The sequence below is a fragment of the Acinonyx jubatus genome, chromosome D3, assembly GCF_027475565.1.
Source record: "Acinonyx jubatus isolate Ajub_Pintada_27869175 chromosome D3, VMU_Ajub_asm_v1.0, whole genome shotgun sequence".
NCBI lineage: Eukaryota > Metazoa > Chordata > Mammalia > Carnivora > Felidae > Acinonyx > Acinonyx jubatus.
Window position 1 is genome coordinate 40,126,476 of NC_069392.1, and position 19,395 is coordinate 40,145,870.

Consider the following 19,395-nt stretch of genomic DNA (forward strand, 5'->3'; position numbering starts at 1 on the left):
TATGAAATGTTTTTTTAGGCATCTGTGGAGATTGAATAGCTGATTTTTCCCCTAATATTTTCCTTTGACTTTTTTCCTCATGTGCAACCATCCTTGTATTTGAAGTATGTATTCCAAATGACCATGATGTATTATTTTCCAAATGTTCTGCTAAATTTTATTTGTTAACATTTTATTTGAGATAATGATAAGTGAGATTAATCTGATATATATTTCTTGTTTATGCATAATTATATACACATATTTGTATACATCAATATTGGAAGTTGGAAATTTTTCTTTTTTTCCCCCCTCCCCAAGTCCTTGGTGTAATCTTTTTTTTAAAGTTTGGTAGAGGGACACCTGGGTGGCTCAGTCGTTTAAGCATCTGACTTTGGCTCAGCTCATGATCTGACGGTTTGTGGGTTCAAGCCCCACGTCAGGCTCTGTGCTGACAGCTCAGAGCCTGGAACCTGCTTTGGATTCTGTGTCTCCCTCTCTGTCTGCCCCTTCCCTGCCTGTGCTGATTCTCTCTCTCAAATATAAATAAATATTAAAAAAATTTTTTTTTTTTAAGTTTGGTAGAGCTCTTCTTTGCAAGTATTTCAGCATGTTATCTTTTCTGGACATACTTCCTTTGACAATTTAACCTTTTTCTTCTTTGGAAATAAGTTTTAGATTAAAAAAATTTCATTTTCTTTTGTAGTCAGTCTTGTAAAGTATGTTATCTTAGAACATTATTTGTTTCATTAAGTTTTTAAAATTTATGCATACTCTGTGTCTATAGTTATTTCACCTTCATTATTCATATTGTATGTTTAGTCTCTTTCTTGATAGAGTAGCGAATGGCTTACCTAATTTATTAGTTGTTTCTTAACTTTATCATTTTTATTTTCTAACTTATGCTTTAATCTGTATTTATTTAATCCTTCCGTTAATTTTTTCCTGACTTTTTGAGTTTTCTTAATTCACATTTTTACTTCTTTTTTGTTTATGGGAGTATTCGGCGTTACAAATTTTTCTCTGGGCACTGAAACATCTCATACTGTGATATGTTGTATTTTAAGCACTGTGATACAAAGTCTCATTTAAATATTATGGTTTTCTAGAGATTTGCCTAAGAGTAAATTTTTATTTTATTTATTTATATTATTTTATTATTATTTTTTAAAGAGTTGTTAGTAAATTTTTAAGTTTCCATGTTGGGGTAGTATTGTTGGATTGATGGTAAATGTTTATTAAGCTCTATTAAAAAAATGCCAAATTGTTTTCCACAGTGACTGTACTGTTTTGCATTTCACACCAGCAATGCATGAGAATTCCATTTGCTTTCTATCCTCAATAGAATGGAAACCCTAGTCTTTTAAATGGGTTGCAGGCACATCTGTCTAACCGTTTAGCCTAAAGAGCCTTTTTATTAACTTGGACAGGAAATAAATCTGCCCTCTACCTTGGAGGGAGATGCAGTATCTATCTTCCATGCTGTGCACATAACCTTGAGGATTTATTCTGGAACGAAAACTGTCAGTGCCTCTCCTCTCACAGAGACTCATGGTGAATTGTCTCCCATTTGTCCTGTGAATCATGAGGTTTTTCAGTCTGAATATTGTAAACAGGCAATATTGTTGGCTCTGTGGGAACTGGAACTTTTTCTTCTGTCCTTTGGGTGGTTCTTTTCTTGGCCTTGGATAGTTCTCTCACACACTGAAGCACATGAGTACTTAGGGGAATTTTTCCAGGGTGACTACCTATACATCTACAGAGTTCTCCCTTTGGGTGGCTCTTTCCTCTCTGGTGCTCTGTCCTGTGAAATCTTGTCATGATCTCCCCATATTCTCTGCTTTGTCTGCTCAGCTCTGGATTTCTCCCAGCCTCTGTCCAGATTCTTCCTTCTTGTTGTCTTAGCTGGGGCAGTCAGTAGTCCTTACCTATGATTTCTTTCACTGTCCTTTATTACTTGATGTTCTGTATCTTGAAAGTTATTGTTCCTGTTACTCCATCTTGGTTGAAAGTAGAAGTCTTTGGCTGTTTTGAACATTTTTTCTTTATTATTGAGTTTTAGCAATTTGATTATGATGTTCCTTTAGGCAGTTTTCCCCTCCTTTGTTTGTTAAGCTTGAATCTGTGAATAATAGTCTTTAGCAAGTGTGGAAATTTTTGGCCATTACCTCTTCAAATATTTTTTCTGTCCTTTTCATTTAGACACTTGTGTAGTGTGTTGTTTTCAAGTGCACTAATCTTTTCTTCTTCAGTGCCTGCTATGAGTACAACCTAGTGTATATTTCATTTTTATAGTGAACAGGCATACCTTGTTTATTGTGCTTTGTTTTATTATACACTTTGCAAGTTTGTGGGATCCCTGCATCAAACGAGTCTGTCAGCGCCATTTTTTTTCCAACAGCATTTGCTCACTTTGTGTCACATTGAGGTAATTCAAATTTTGTTATTATGTTATATTTGTTATGGTCATCTGTGATGAGTGATTTTTGATGTTACTATTGCAATTGTTTTGGGGCACCACAAACTGTGCACATATAAGATAGCAAACTTAATTGATAAATATTATGTACTCTGACTCCTCCAGCCATCAGCTGCTCCCGTTTGTCTCTCTCTCTTTGGGTCTCCTTATTCCCTGAGACACAACGGCCTTGAAATTAGGTTAATTGATAGCCCTGCAATTTTCTCTAAGTGCTCTACTGAAAAAAAGAGTTGCATGTCTCATACATTAAATCAAAAACTGGAAATGATTAAGTTTAGTGAGGAGGGCATGTCAAAAGCTGAGGTATGCTGAAATGTTGGCCTCTTGCACCAAACTGGTAGCCAAGTTGTGAATGCAAAGCAAAAGTTCTTGAAGGAAATTTAAAGTGTTAACCCAATGAACATAGGAATGATACATTCAGCCTTATTGGTGATATAGAGGAAGTTTGAGTTGTACGGATAGGCGATCAAACCAGCCACAACATTCCCTTAAGTCAAATCCTAGTCCAGAGCAAGGCCCTAACTCTCTTCAATTCTATGAAGGCCGAGAGGTGAGGAAACTGTAGAAGAAAAGTTTGAAGCCAGCAAAAGTTGGTTCATGAGGTTTAAGAAGCCATCTCCGTAACATCAAAGTGCATGGTGAAATAGCAAGTGATGAAGTAGAAGCTGTATCCAGAAGATCTAGCTAAGGTCATTACTGAAGGTGGCTACACTAACAAATTTTCAATGTAGATGAAACAGCCTTCTATTGGAAGAAGATGTCATCTAGGACTTTCAGTGCAAAAGACAGGCTGACTCTCTTTTTAGGGACTACTGTAGCTGGTGACTTTAAGTTGAAGCCAGTGCTCATTTACCCTTCTGAAAATACTAGGGCCCTTAAGAATTATGCTAAATTTACTCTGCATGTGCTCTCTAAGTGGAGCAACAAAGTCTGGATGACAGCACATCTGTTTACAACATGGCTTACTGAATCTCTTCAACCCACTCTTGAGATTTACTCACCGGAAGAAAAGATTCCTTTCAAAATAGGGCTTATAAATAATGCACCTTGTTGCCCAAGAGCTCTGATGGAGATGTACAGTCAGATGAATGTTGTTTTCATGCCTGCTAACACAAAATCCATTTGGAAGCTTATGGATCAAGGAGTAATTTTGACTTTCAAGTCTTATTATTGAAGAAATACATTTCTTAGGGTTATTGCTTCCACAGACAGTGATGCCTCTGATGGATCTGGGCACAAAGTCAATGGAAAATCTTCTGGAAAAGATTGACTATTCTAGATGTCTCTAAGAACATTTGTGATTCATGGAAAGAGGTCAAAATGTCAACATTACTGGGAGTTTGGAAGAAGTTGATTCCAACTCTGAAAGATGACTTCGAGGGGTTCCAGACTTCAGTGGAGGAAGTAACTGCAGATGTGATGGAAATAGCAAGAGAACTAAAAGTGGATCCTGAAGATGTGACCCAGTTGTTGCAATCTCATAACAGAACTTTAAAGGGTGAGGGTTTGCTTATGGTGAATGAGGGGTGCTTCTGAAGGATGAGCAAAGAAAGTAGTTCCTTCAGGTGGAAGCTACTCTTGGTGAAGATGCTGTGAATTGTTGAAGTGACAACAAAGACCCCAGAATATTCCATAAACTTGGTAAAGCAGCAGCAGAGTTTGAGAGGATTGACTCCAATTTGGAAAGAAGTTCTACTGTGGGTAAAATGCTATCAAATAGCATTCATGCTACAGAGAAATTGATGTCCATGAAAGGAAGAATCCATTGATGTGGCAAACTTCATTGTTGTCTTATTTTAAGAAATTGCCATAGCTGCTTCAACCTTTAGCAACCACCACCCTTATGAGTCAACACCCGTCAATATGGAGGCCAGACCCTTCGTCTGCAAAAAGAATATGACTTGCTGAAAGTTGAGATAATAGTTAGCATGTTTTAGCAATAAGGTGTTTTTTAATTAAGATACGTACATTATTTTTAAAGACGTAATGCTCTTGAGCACTTAATAGACTATGTCCGGTTTACAAAATATAGTTTACAGCCCTTGCCTTCAAATAATTCCCTTTATTATAAAGATAACTTGCTTTATTCTGGTGGTCTAGAACCCAACCCACAATATTTCTGTGGTATGCTGTAGTTTTCTTCTCTGGAAGCTCAATTTTTTTTTAGTAGTTTTATGTCTCTGAACATTCTCATTTTTTGCTTTACATTTTAGGACATATGAATATGGTTATGATAAGTGCCTTATTATCCTTTTTTTTGCTCTTGTTCTCAATCTTTTAAATGGGCTACAAGTAAATCTATTCATACATTTCTACTGTTTGTATCATCTGTATTATTCCTATGTGTGATTATTCCAACATTATGTTGTGTTTTCCTTCTTTATATACCTGATAATTTTTTTAAGTTTTTTTTTTCATTTGTGTTTTTTGAGAGAGACAGAGTGGGGGAGGGGCAAAGAGAAAGAGACAGAGAATCCCAAGCAGGCTCCCCACTACCAGCACAGAGCCTGACATGGAACTCCCAACTTACAAGCTGTGAGATCATAACCTGAGCTGAAAACAAGAGTCAGATGCTAAACTGACTGAGCCACCCAGGCACCCCTATACCTGGTAATTTTAAATTTTATTGTAGGATGTTTCAATTATAGCTTATTGGGTACTAAATATTTTCATTTTCCTATAAATAATCATTTTTTAAAAAAATTTCAAAATGTTTATTATTGAGAGAGAGAAAGAGAGCTCATGAGCAGGGTAGGGGTAGAGAGAGAGGGAGACAGAGGATCTGAAGCAGGCTCTGTGCTGAAGCAGAGAGCCCAGTGTGGGGCTCAAACTCTTGAACTGAGAGATCATGACCTGAGCTGAAGTCACACGCTTAACGACTGAGCCACCTGGGCACCCCATCATATTCCTATAAATATTCCTGAACTTTGTCTTGGACAAAGTTACTTTGAAACTGGCTGATCCTTTTGTGATTTTCCTTTTTCTGTTTTTTTTTTCTCTTTTTAAAAAATTTATTTATTTTTTAATTTACACCCAAGTTAGTTAGCATATAGTGCAACAATAATTTCAGGAGCAGATTCCTTAATGCCCATTACCCATTTAGCCCATGCCCCCTCCCACAACTCCTCTAGCAACCCTCTGTTTGTTCTCCATATTTAAGAGTCTCTTATGTCTTGTCCCCCTCCTTCTTTTTATATTCGTTTTCATTTCGCTTCCCATATGGTCATCTGGTTTGTATCTTAAATTCTTCATAGGAGTAAAGTCATATGATACTTATCTTTCTATGAGTGACTAATTTCACTTAGCATAATATCCTCAGTTTCATCCACATAGTTACAAATGGCAAGATTTCATTCTTTTGGATTGCTGAGTAATACACCATTGTATATATATACCACATCATCTTTATCCATTCATCCATTGATGGACATTTGGGCTCTTTCCATTCTTTGGCTATTGTTGATAGTGCTGCTATAAACATTGGGGTGCATGTGCTCCTTCAAAACAGCACATGTGTATCCCTTGGATAGATACCTAGTAGTGCAATTGCTGGGTTATAGGGTAGTTCTACTTTTAATTTTTGGGGGAACCTCCATACTGTTTTCCAGAGTGGCTGCACCAGTTTGCATTCCCACCAGCTGTGCAAAAAGACCCTCTTTCTCCACATCCTTGCTAACATCTGTTGTTGCCTGAGTTGAGTTGTTAATGTTAGCCATTCTGACAGGTGTGAGTTGGTATCTCATTGTGGTTTTGATTTGTATTTCCCTGATGACGAGTGATGTTGAGCATTTTTTTTCATGTGTCAGTTGGCCATCTTGATGTCTTCTTTGGAGAAGTCTTTTGCCCATCCATGTCTTTTGCCCGTTTCTTCACTGGATTATTTGTTTCTTGGGTGTTGAGTTTGATGAGTTCTTTATAGATTTTGGATCCTAACCCTTTATCTGATATGTCATTTGCAAATATGTTCTCCCATTCCATCGGCTGCCTTTCAGTTTTGTTGATTGTTTCCTTGCTGTGCAGAAGCTTTTTATTTTGATGAGGTCCCAATAGTTCATTTTTGCTTTTGTTTCCCTTGCTTCTGCAGACATGTTGAGTAAGAAGTTGCTGTGGCCAAGGTCAAAGAGGTTTTTGCCTGCTTTTTCCTCTAGGATTTTGATGGCTTCCTGTCTTACATTTAGGTCTTTAATCCATTTTGAGTTTGTTTTTGTGTGTGGTGTAAGAAAATGGTCCAGGTTCATTTTTCTGCATGTTGCTCTCCAGTTTTCCCAGCACCATTTGCTGAAGAGAGTGTCTTTATTCTGTTGGATATTCTTTCCTGCTTTGTCAAAGATTAGTTGGCCATATGTTTGTGGGTCTATTTCTGGGTTCTCTATTCCATTCCATTGATTTGAGTGTCTGTTTTTGTGCCAGTACCATACTGTCTTGATGATTATAGCTTTGTAGTACATCTTGAAGTCCGGGATTGTGATGCCTCCAGCTTTGGTTTTCTTTTTCAGGATTGCTTTGGCTATTCAGGGTCTTTTCTGGTTACATACAAATTTTAGGATTGTTTATTCTAGCTCTTTAAGGAGTGCTGGTGTTATTTTGACAGGGATTGCATTGAATATGTAGATTGCTTTGGGTAGTATTGACATTTTAACAATATTTGTTCTTCCTATCCAGGAGCATGGAATCTTTTTCCATTTTTTTGTGTCTTCTTCAATTTCTTTCATAAGCTTTGTATAGTTTTCAGTGTCTAGATTTTTCCCTCTTTGGTTAGATTTATTCCTAGGTATTTTATGGTTTTCGGTGCAATTGTAAATGGGATCTATTCCTTGATTTCTCCTTCTGTTGCTTCATTATTGGTGTATAGGAACGCAACCGATTTCTGTGCATTGATTTTATATCCTGCAACTTTGCTGTATTCATGAATCAGTTCTAGCAGTTTTTGATGGAATATTTTGGGTTTAGCATCATGTTATGTTTGAAGAATGAAAGTTTGACCTCCTCCTGGCCGATTTGGATGCCTTTTATCTCTTTGTGTTGTCTGATTGCAGAGGCTAAGACTTCCAATTCTATGTTGAATTAACAATGGTGAGAGTGGACATCCCTGTGTTCTTCCTGACCTTAGGGGCTAAGCTCTCAGTTTTTCCCCATTGAGGATGATATTAGCAGTGGGTCTTTCATATATAGCTTTTATGATCTTGAGGTTTGATCCTTCTATTCCTACTTTCTTGAGGGTTTTTCATCAACAAAGGATACTGGATTTTGTCAAATGCTTTCTCTGCATCTATTGGGATGATCGTGTGGTTCTTTTCTTTTATTGATGTAATGTACCACATTAATGGCTTTGTGGATATTGAACCAGTCCTGTATCGTAGGTATAAATCCCACTTGGTCGTGGTGAATAATTCTTTTAATGTATTGTTGTATCCGGTTGGCTAGTATCTTGTTGAGGATTTTTGCATCCATGTTCATGTGGGAAAGTGGTCTGTAGTTCTCCTTTTTAGTGGGGTCTTTGTCTGGCTTTGGAATCAAGGTAATGCTGGCTTCATAGAAAGAGTTTGGAAGTTTTCCTTCCATTTCTGTTTTTTGGAACAGCTAGAATAGGTGTTAACTCTTCTTTAAATGTTGGGTAGAATTCCCATGGAAAGCCATCTGGGCCTGGACTCTTGTTTTTTGGGAGATTTTTGATTACTAATTAGATTTCTTTACTGGTTATGGGTCTGTTCAAATTTTCTATTTCTTCCTATTTCAGCTTTAATAGTTTATATATTTCTAGGAATTGTCTATTTCTTCCAGATTGCCCATTTTATTGGCATATAAGTGCTCATAATATTCTCTTGTTATTGTTTGTATTTCTTCTGTGTTGATTTTGATCTCTCCTCTTTCATTCTTGATTTTATTTTTTTGGGCCATATCTTTTTTCTTTTTGATCAAACTGGCTAGGGGTTTATGAATTTTAATTCTTTCACAGAACCAGCTTCTGGTTTCATTGATCTGTTCTACTGTTTGTTTTTGTTTTGTTTTGTTTTTTTTGTGGGGGGGGGGAGTTTGATAGCATTGATTTCTGCTTTAATCTTTATTACTTCCTGTCTTCTGCTGGTTTGGGGTTTTATTTGCTGTTCTTTTCCAGCTCCCTAAGGTGTAAGGTTAGGTTGTGTATCTGAGACCTTCCTTCTTTAGGAAGGCCTGGATTGCTGTATACTTCCTTCTTATGACCACCTTTGCTGCATTCCAGAGGTTTTTGGCTGTGGTATTATAATTTTCATTAGCTTCCATGTACTTTTTAATTTCCTCTTTAACTTCTTGGTTAGCCCATTCATTCTTTAGTAGGATGTTCTTGAGTCTCCACATGTTTGTTACCTTTCCAAATTTTTTCTTGTGGTTGATTTAGAGTTTAATAGCATTGTGGTCTGAAAATATGCATGGTATGATCTCCATCTTTTTGTACTTACTTAGGGCTGATATGTGTCCCAGTATGTGATCTATTCTGGAGAATGTTCCATGTGCACTGGAGAAGAACGTATATTCTGCTGCTTTAGGATGAATGTTCTGAATATATCTTTTAAGTCCATCTGGTCTAGTATTTCATTCAAAGCCATTGTTTCCTTGTTGATTTTCTGTTTAGGTTATGTGTCCATAGCTGTGAATGGGGTGTTGAAATCACCTAGTATTATGGTATTATTATCAATGAGTTTCTTTATGTTTGTGATTAATTGATTTATATATTTGGGTGCCACCACATTTGGAGCTTAAATGTTTACAATTGTTAGATCTTCTTGGTGGATAGACCCCTTAATTGTGATATAATGCCCTTCTGCATCTCTTGATACAATCTTTATTTTAATGTCTAGATTGTCAGATATAAGTATGGCTACTCTGGCTTTCGTTTTTTGACCATTAGCATGATAGATGGTTCTCCATCCCCTTACTTTCGATCTGAAGGTGTCTTTAGGTCTACAGTGGGTCTCTTGTAAACAGCATATAGATGGATCTTATTCTATTACCCTATGTCTTTTGTTGGGAGCGTTTAGAGTGAGTACTGAAAGATACGAATTTATTGCCATTATGTTGCCTGTAGAGTTGGAGTTTCTGATAGTGTTCTCTGGTCCTTTCTAGTCATTGCTGCTTTTGTTTTGTTTTGTTTTGTTTTTGTTTTGTTTTTTTGGTCTTTTCTCCCCTCAGAGAGTCCCCCTTAAAATTTCTTGCAGGGCTGGTTTAGTGGTCAGGAACTCCTTTAATTTTTGTTTGGGAAACTTTTTATCTCTCCTTCTGTTTTGAATGACAGCCTTGCTGGGTAAAGAATTCTTGGCTGCATATTTTTCTGATTCAGCACATTGAATATATCCTGCCACTCCTTTCTGGCCTGCCAAATTTCTGTGGATAGGTCTGCTGCAAACCTCATCTGTCTTCCCATGTAGGTTTAGGACTTTTTTCCCTTGCTGCTCTCATGATTTCCTCCTTGCCTGAGTATTTTGTCAATTTGACTATGATATACCTTGTTGATGGTCAGTTTTTGTTGAATCTAAAGGGGGTCCTCTGTGCTTCCTGGATTTTGATGTCTGTGTCTTTCCCCAGGTTAGGAAAGTTTTCTGCTATGATTTGCTCATATAACCCTTCTACCCCTATTTCTCTCTTCCTCTTCTGTGACCCCTATGATTCTGATGTTGTTCCTTTTTTAATGAGTGACTAGTTTCTCTAATTCTTAAATTGTGGTCTTTTGCCTTAATCTCCCTTTTTTTCCTGCTTCATTATTCTCTGTACGTTTGTCCTCGCTGATTCTCTGTTCTGCCTCATCCATCCTTGCCGCCACAGCATACATCTGTGATTGCAGCTCAGTTATAGCATTTTTAATTTCATTCTGACTATTTTTTACCTCTTTTATCTCTGCAGAAAGGGATTCTAATCTATTTTCAACCCCAGCTAGTATTCTTATTATTGTGATTCTAAATTCTGGTTCACACATCTTGCTTGTACTGTGTTGATTAATTCCCTGGCTGTCATTTCTTTCTATTCTTTCTTTTGGGGTGAATTCCTTTGTTTCATCATTTTGAAGGAAGAAAAGAAATTAATACGGTAAAAAAAATAAAATTAAAAAATTAAATCAGCACAAAAAAATTGAATAAGTGATGCTAGATCCTAGGTGTGTTTTGGTCCGTTTGTTGAAAGGAGCTTGGTATAGTAGAGAAAAAAGGGAAAGATATGAAAAGAAAGAAAAGGAAAAAATAAGAAAAGAAAAACAGAAAAATAAAATGTTTGAAAATTTGAAAAAGTGAATACATAAAATATAATAAAATGAAATAATGGAAGTAAAATAGAATGTAAAAAATTTACAGAAAAGTGAAAAATATTATAAAAAATTAAAAAATATTTTTAATAAAAATGGAAAATAAAAATAAACTTCTTCTGTTTCTGTATTCAAGAATAAGAAAAGAAAAAGAAAAAAATTGAATAGATGGACCAGGGAACAGGCTGAAGATAATTGAAATTACATCAGTTTCCCCTAGAAGTCAAGCTATGAAGCACTTTATAGTCTGTAACTAAGCAGGTGGAGAGACTTGTGTTCCTGTAGCACGAGGTTGGCCAAGTTGGGCGGGGTTTAGTGTAACGGCTCCATTCTCCATTAGATGTCGCTGCTTAGCTTACTGGGGTGGATTGTTGTGGTGCATGTAGGTGTGTATGCGCATGTGTGTGAGGGCTGAGTATGGTGTCACCCAGCTACCCAGACTCTAGTATCAGAACTCTGTGCTCTCCCTGACTGGCAATTGAGCACCCCTCCTTTGTCTCCGGTTCTATCTACTCCCCACTTTTACATTCCATGACCAAGCCATTAGGCTGCCAGGTGGCACCTCCCTCCTGAGTTTTTCCCAGGTGTGGCTGTATTTCCCAACTCCTCACTTCTGAGGGACTGTGACTTTGACCCATTCTGACCCTCTGGCGGAGCATCTCACCGAGCAATGGCCAGGTGCTCGGCTGCCCCCAGGAACATTCGTGGGACCCTGCTGCTGCTGATTCCCAAAGACTGTGGCTGGGTGCCAGCCCGCCCCAGAAAAAGTTCACGTGATTGTATAGCAGCAGCATTTCAGGGATTATGGTAAATTACAACACACATCTGGCACCAGGCTTCCCCCTTAAAGTTCTTATTCTAGCACCAGCCAATGTGGTCATTCTCAGGTCCACTGGGATCTTTGCCTATGGGGTGACCACACATCCTCCACCAAATGTCCTCATAGCAGGGGAACCGCCTCTCCCTGTGTGGCCTGAGGACCCCTTGGATCTTGTTTTCTGTTCCTGGGATTCGCTGTTCCTATCACAGCAGCTCTGGGTAATGAGCTGTGGAGTTTCAGACTCTGTGCTCCCTCTGTTTATAGAGTCTTAGTGGAATTTAAACCCTCTCCTTTCTCCTTTCCCCCACTTTTTTTTTCAGTCCCTTGCGTACTCTTTCTTTTCTCTCCAGCTGCTTTTGGGGGTTGGTGGATGCTTTCCTGTGCTCTCCCCCTGTCTCTATCCTCTCTCCACAAGCAAAAACAGCTCCCTACCCTCCGCTGTTTCTCTCTCCCCCAGTTCACCTCTCCATGCTATGTACCTGCCGAGTTCTGTGGTTCAGGTTGTTCAGATTGTTGTGTTAACCCTCACATCAGTTTTCTAGGTGTACAGTATGGTTTAGTGTTGATCTGGCTGCATTTCAGGGATGAGAGGCCCCCAAAAAACTTCCAGGCTGTTCCGCCATCTTGGCACCCTGTGATTTTCTTAAACAAAGGTTTTGAAGCTTGCTCTAAGCTTTTTTAGTTAGAACCAGAGCAGCCTTTATTTTAGAGCTATTTTTCTCCCCAACATTGAGGCAATACCCTTTTGAGTAGTCTACCTGTTGCTTTGTAAATTAGGAGATTTTCCATTCTGGCTGTTGGGAGCATTGTTCCCAGCTCTCTATGAGCTCTGTGTATTGTTTCCTATGGTCATTTCACATCTATTTCTTTCCCTGGCCTTGGGTAGACTTAAGTGGACCCTTCTGCAGCTTATAAGAACTCTCTGTGTAGTCTCCTCTTTGGTATCCTGCCTGGCAAATTCTAGCTGCTTTGACCTTTCCAGACCTTTCCAGCCCCATCTTCCCAAGTCAACTCATGGACTCTGAATGGGTCTCCTTCTCTGTGCTGCTGCCTGGAAACTCTCAAGGTAGTAAGCTGGAGAAATCATTTTGTTTCTCCTTTTTTTTAGGGACCACTGTTCTTCATTACTTGACATCCATCTAAGGTCTGAAAGCCTTTTTAATAAATTACACATTTTATACATTTGTAAAAAGTAATTTCAGATGAAAAGTGAAATCTGATTTCTGGTACTCCATCTTGTCCAGAAGTGGAACTTAGATTTCAATTTTATAATTATTGTAGTTATATTTTCGCAGAACTGTGTTTTTATGTTCATTTAACAGTTTCTTTTTTTTTTTTATTAAAAAAATTTTTTTAATGTTTATTTCTTGAGAGAGAGAGAGACAGAGTGTGATTGGGGGGAGGGGCAGAGAGAGAAGGAGACACAGAATCCAAAGCAGGCTCCAGGCTCCAAGCTGTCAGCACAGAGCTCAATGCGGGCCTTGAGCTTAGAAACTGCGAGATCATGACCTGAGCTGAAGTCAGACACTGAACCGACTGAGCCACCCAGGTGCCCCAACAGTTGCTTTTTTCTTTACAATTTAAGTACTATATTAGAGTTAAAAGGTATGTTTATTTTAAAAGTGGATCACTAAAGAAACAATATTATATGTGATTTAAACTTAGTTTGCTTTACAGATTAGAAATTCTGCTTTCTTTTGGAAACATGCATGTTATCAAATTCACCCTTGTTTTGTTTTTTTTCAAATTCATCTTAATACCTTTTTTTTTTTTCTTTTGGGGGGGGTGCCGTGAGTAGGGAAGGGCAGAGGAATAGAGATAATTTTGATCGGCTCTATGCTCAGCCAGAGCCCAACCTGGGGCTCAATCCCATGACCCTGAGGTCAAGACCTGAGCTGAAATCAAGAGTTGGATGCTTGACTGAGCCACCCAGGCACCCTTCGTTTTAATACATTTTTAAGAATGTGTTTTTTTAATGTGCATTATTTAGTTATTTAACTGTAAGTGAATTTATGAGGTTTGTTTCATTCCACATTTAAGAAACAGTACTTCAAAGGTATACTCACATAGTTTTATTTTTACATTGTATGTTAAAATTATTTTAGTGTAAGCTTTAAAAGTATTGATTTCATCCATAAGTTCAAATACTCAAAACATAGTAGGAATTTCATTATTTAGGTAATTGTTTTAATGTTAATGACTTTTTAATGTACTGTAACAAATTTTTCTTACAGATCAGGGGACTGATTTTGGATGGCTCTTCGGAGTTAATCCAAGAAGGCCTCAAAAGTGGCTTTCTTCATCCACTTTCTGAAAAATGGAACAAGTGTAGTGAGCCCATTACTTTACCACTTGATACCTGCAATTTGTCAGAATTATGTGCAATGGCAAAGCATTTGCCTTTTTTGAATGAAATGGAACTGCAGGCATTACAATTGACGGAAGAGGATATGTCTGTTACAGAACAGGATTTATTTTCACGGATTGTTGAAAACAACTCTAGCTTTACAAAAATCATTACGTTAATGGGACAGAAATACCTGGTGCCACCAAAAAGCAGTTTTCTTTTGTCTGACATTTCTTGCATGCATCCACTTCTGAACTGTAAGTAATTATGCTATTAGAAAAATACAATTTTTCTGTGGCATTAAAAGTCAAGAGCTAGTCTGAATGCTGAATGAGGGTCAACATTTTATGAGGATAGGGTAAACACTTCATTTTCTCTGTGTAATTTTTGTTTAAAAATTTTAAAAGTGCTGAGTTTGGGTTTAAAAAATTAAAAAAAAAAATTAAAAAATAAGAATTATGAACAAAGCATCAAAAAGTAATTAGTCCCCATGAGAGCAAACACAGTTGCTGCTCTGTACTTTGGAATTCAGGATACATTTGGTTTTGGCCAAACAATTTTACTTAAAATTTAAAAAAAAAAATTAAAAAATTTTTTTTGGAGAGAGAGTGTGGGTAGGAGAGGGTCACAGAGAGAGGGAGACACAGAATCCAAAGCAGGCTCCAGGCTCTGAGCTGTGAGCACAGAGACCAACGTGGGCTTGAACCTACAAACCATGAGATCATGACCAGAGCTGAAGTCAGATGCTTAACCAACTGAGCCACCTAGACACCCCTAAACAATTTTATTTAACTTTTCTTTATAGCAAATTAGAAACACTTCAGATATGAATATTTACACCATAACCTTTTAGGTTACATATTAAGCTAATGTTCACATTTATTGTCTAAAATTTCTTGAAATATTTTCCTGTATAATGTTAACACAACTTAAAGATTGAAGTCCACAGCTGAATTTGGATTTAGATTCTGAAGCTTAACTGTTAGTCTTTGCCTAATAAAAAGAGCCTTGGTTTCCTAGTTTATAAAATGGATATGATAATAACCTACTTCTGAAAGTCATTTTGAGGATTAAGTGAATTAATATGCATCAATTGCTTATGTCAGGGACTTATATGTATTTAATAAATTGTTACTATTATAATCTAAGAGATGAGGTAGGAAAGAAATATTTAAATTTGCTATTTATTGTTATTTGGACATTTAATAGCAACATTTTAAGGTATTAATTGACATAGTTCATTAAGGAAAACCTTCTTTTAATTGCTATCAAGCCGTGTTACATACGAGTGGTTATTCATGTCAGATTCTTCAGGGTAGATGACAGGATAATAAATTAATGGGAAATTATGCTATTTTGAATGCTGTTTTCCATTCTTTTTGATATTTGTCACTCTAATAGTTTGAAAACTGTTACTTCCTCATTTTAATTTGCACTGTTTTGATTATGTATGAAATTCTAGATTTACCAAAATATAGCTATGTTTATAAAAGCTATGTTTATAAAAGGACAGCTCTTCCTTACAGTAAAATTCCAATTAATAAATGTGGGTAGACTGATAGAACTAGAAAGTTTCTATCTGGCAAACATCATAGTAATTGGATGTCAAAGTGGTAGGTGAAAAGATGAGACATGGGATATTTGCATGGTTTGAAAATATCTCCTTACATGATATTTATTAATTACAAAGGGAAAACTGGAGAAACTTGGTAGACAGCACTTTAACCAAGTGATTAGAGTTAGTATCACCAATAATGAGACATTTTGACATCTCTTATTTCCTGATTACTTTGGTAATACTCTTGCCAAAAATTAATAACTAAATTTAATCATGAGGAAGTACCAAACCCAAATTAGGAGACATTCTATAAGATAACTGGCCAGTAGCCTTCAAAGTGTCGGTAATAAATGACAAAAAAAGACGAACTTTTCCAGAGTGGAAGAGATTGAGGACACATGGCAACTAGATGCAATGTATGATCCTGGTTTGGATCCTGGGCCAGAAAAAGGCAATTATAGACAATTGGGGAAGTTATATTATGGTGGGCATATCAGGTTTAAGATAAATTATTTCAAAAGAAAGTTTAAAAAAAGTAAAGCAAGAAACCCAAAAAACCCCAAAAAACTAACCCCTCCTACATTTGAAAGGACCATATTAACATGGCTACAAAGATTTATAGGGCATTTACAGATGATTGGTATCTAGCTAAGTGAGCTGTAGTTATTTTCAGGTAGTCTTTGAATAAATAGCAATAGGTGAAATTATGTTAAAATTCTAGTTGTACTAAATTATAAGGGAAATTTAATTTTTCTATGTTATTCTATTTGAATAAATGCTACAAATCCTTTTGTTGCATTCCATTATATTTGTATCTGTAGTAAATGCACTTTTAATATTTATTTATTTATTTTTGAATGTTTATTTTTGAGAGAGACACACACAGAGTGTGAGTGGGGGAGGGGCAGAGAGAGAGGGAGACACAGGATCTGAAGCACGTTCCAGGCTCCAAACTGTCAGCACAGAGCCTGACGCGGGGTGGCTCGAACTCACAGAATGTGAGATCATGACCTGAGCTGAAGTCAGACACTTAACTGACTGAGCCACCCAGGCACCCCATTGCACTTTAGTTTTTAAAGTGATCATCTATGGAAGGTATTTTCTGAAATACATTGTGTGTTTGTTTTCAGGTAGGAAAACATATGATGTAATTGTGATAGATCCACCATGGCAGAACAAATCAGTTAAAAGGAGTAACAGGTAAGAATAAATAAATTACTTATTAGATGTGGTTTCTAAAAGATATTGTCCTTTGTAAATTCTAGTTACATATGCCAAAAGCATTATTTTGAGATAAAGTTTGTCTGAAACTACTAAAATATTTTCATTTAAATTTTGTTTATTTTTAAAAATATTTATGTGTCTATGTACATATGTTTGTATGTATTTATTTAGAGGGCACACGTGAGCCTGGGAGGGACAGAGGGAGAGGGAGAGGGAGAGAGAGAATCTTACGTAGGCTCCAGGCCCAGTGTGGTGGCTCAACTCAGGGCTTGAGCCAAAATCAAGAGTCAGATGCTTAACCAACTGAGCCACCCAAGTGCCCCTTTTCACTTAAATTTTTAATTTCCCTAAATAGGTAATTCTCTTGGATTAGAACTATGTATAGGTAAAATAAAAGTGTCACAAGTGATATACTTATTAATGACTGAGGTTACTGACTGAACCAGTTCAGGGACATTTCTTCTATAACACCACATGGCAACATTTTTGCCTTCTTTGATATCAAATTTTTAACTTTGGAAATATGTACCAAAATATGGGCATACCTTGTTTTATTGTGCTTCACTTTGTTGTGCTTTGCAGTTATTGCCTTTTTTTTTTTTTTAATTGAAGGTTTTTGGCAACCCTGCATTCAGCAAGTCTTTGGCATCATTTTTCCAATAGTATTTGCTCATTTTGTGTCTCTCTGTCACATTTTGCCATATCTCAGACTTCTTCATTATATTTGTTATGGTGATCTGTGATCAGTGATTAACTCACTGAAAACTCAGATGATGGTTACATTTTTTAGCAATGAAATATGTATGTTGTTTTTTAAGAAATACTGCTGTTGCATACTTAGTTGATGAGTGTAGTATAAGCATAACCCAAAATTAATTTGACTCACTTTTTTAAAGTGATATTAGCTTTGTTGTGGTGGTCTGGAACTGAACCTGCAGTATCTCTGAGGTATGCTTGTATAGTTTTCCTCAGTAGCTGCTATGAATGAATTTGTCTACCCTATCTTTAACTTTTTTACTTTGTCAGCTTTTTTGTATGTCATCTCTTAGAGTAATCAGTTTAATTACTAAGAGGACATTTCCTTTTTTTTTTTTATGTTTATTTTTGAGAGAGGGAGGGGGAGGGGCAGAGATGGGGGGAGGGGCAGAGAGAGAGGGAGACAGAATCTGAAGCAGGCTCCAAGCTCTGAGTGGTCAGCACAGGTCCCCATGAAGGGCTTGAACTCACCACGAGATCATGACCTGAGCCGAAGTTGAACGTGTAACCGACTGAGCCAGCCAAGCGCCTCTCCTTTTTCTTTTTTTTTATTTATTTTGAGCGGGGGGAGGAGCAGAGAGAGAGAAAGACAAAGAGAGAGAATCCCGAGCAGGCTCCATGCTGTCAGCACAGAGCCCAGTGCAGAGCTCCATCTCACAAACTGTAAGGCACCACCTGAGCCAAACTGAAGAGTCTGCTTAATGGACTGAGCCACCCAGGTGCCTCGAGGACATTTCCTTTTAATAGTTTTTTTTTAAAACTTTAAGTTTTCCTCTCTTATACTAGTGAATATCTTCAGTTATATTTCCTCTGAATGTTCAGGTCTAGACTTGAACACTTCCTATTACCTTGACTTCAACTTCATGTGAAATTTCTTTATCTCCACAATTATCTCCAGTTTTCTTGTCGTTTTTTGTTTATGAGCTGGGATATTTTTCTCTTAAAGTTGCAAGAATCATACAGAGTATTCTTGTATCCTCTATGTGTGTGTTTGTATGTAGATATCTATACATAATTTTTTCTAAGCCATTTGAAAATAAATTATTTAAGAGAAAAAGTTACTCTGAAATATTTCATTCTATATTTCCTAAAAACAAAGAAATTCTCACATGTAATCATAATGCAATTGTCAAAATAGGTAATTAACATTGATATAGTACTGTTATTGATATAGCACTAGTATCTCATATATAGACCTTATTCAGGTTATCAGTTATCCCGGAAATTTTTGGCAAAATAAAATCCTAGATCATGCCTTATATTCAGTTGTCATGTCTCTTTAGTATCCTTTAATTTGGAAGTTCCTGAGTCTTTTCTCAGGAACTTTTCTCAGGTGTTTCAGGAAATTGACATTTAAAAAATTTTTTTATTTTTTATGTTTATTTTTGAGAGAGAGACAGAGCATGAGCAGGGGAGAGACAGAAAGAGAGGGAGACACAGAATCTGAAGCAGGCTCCAGGCTCTGAGCTGTCAGCACAGAGCCTGATTTGAGACTGGAGCTCATGAACCGTGAGACCATGACCTGAGCTGAAGTTTGATGCTTAACCCAAGTGAGCTATCCAGGCATCCTGGCAATTGACATTTTTGAAAGTAGCAATAAAAAAGTAATACAGCATCCATTGATGAGTCTTGCCCAAATCACTTATTTTTAAGGTAGTTGCTAAATGGTGATTGTACATGTATGGGCTCATTTTTGGGCTCTCTATTCTGTTTTGTTGATGTATGTGTGTTTCTTTGTACCATTATCGTACATTTAATATACTTTGAAATCAGCACGATCTTCCTGCTTTGTTCTTAAGACCACTTTTGCTATTTAGGGCTTTTGTAGTTCCATACAAATTTTAGGATTCTTTGTTCTAGTTGTGAAAAATGCCATTGGTATTTTGATAGGGGTTGCGTTAAATCTGTAGATTGCTTTGTGTAGTGTGGACATTCTCACGATACTAATTCTTCGAGTCCATGA

The 19,395-nt window shown here is 36.9% G+C and overlaps 1 protein-coding gene across 3 annotated transcripts in view; it reads left to right on the forward strand.

Moving 5' to 3' along the window:
* Window positions 1–19,395, forward strand: part of METTL4 (methyltransferase 4, N6-adenosine) — a 52,039-nt gene that overhangs the window by 8,731 nt on the left and 23,913 nt on the right. For all 3 annotated transcript variants that reach the window (XM_027068603.2, XM_015084268.3, XM_053206149.1), the window contains exons 4-5: window positions 13,782–14,151; window positions 16,583–16,652. In XM_027068603.2, the coding sequence (XP_026924404.2) occupies window positions 13,782–14,151; window positions 16,583–16,652 (440 nt within the window). The remainder of the gene's footprint in view (window positions 1–13,781; window positions 14,152–16,582; window positions 16,653–19,395) is intronic.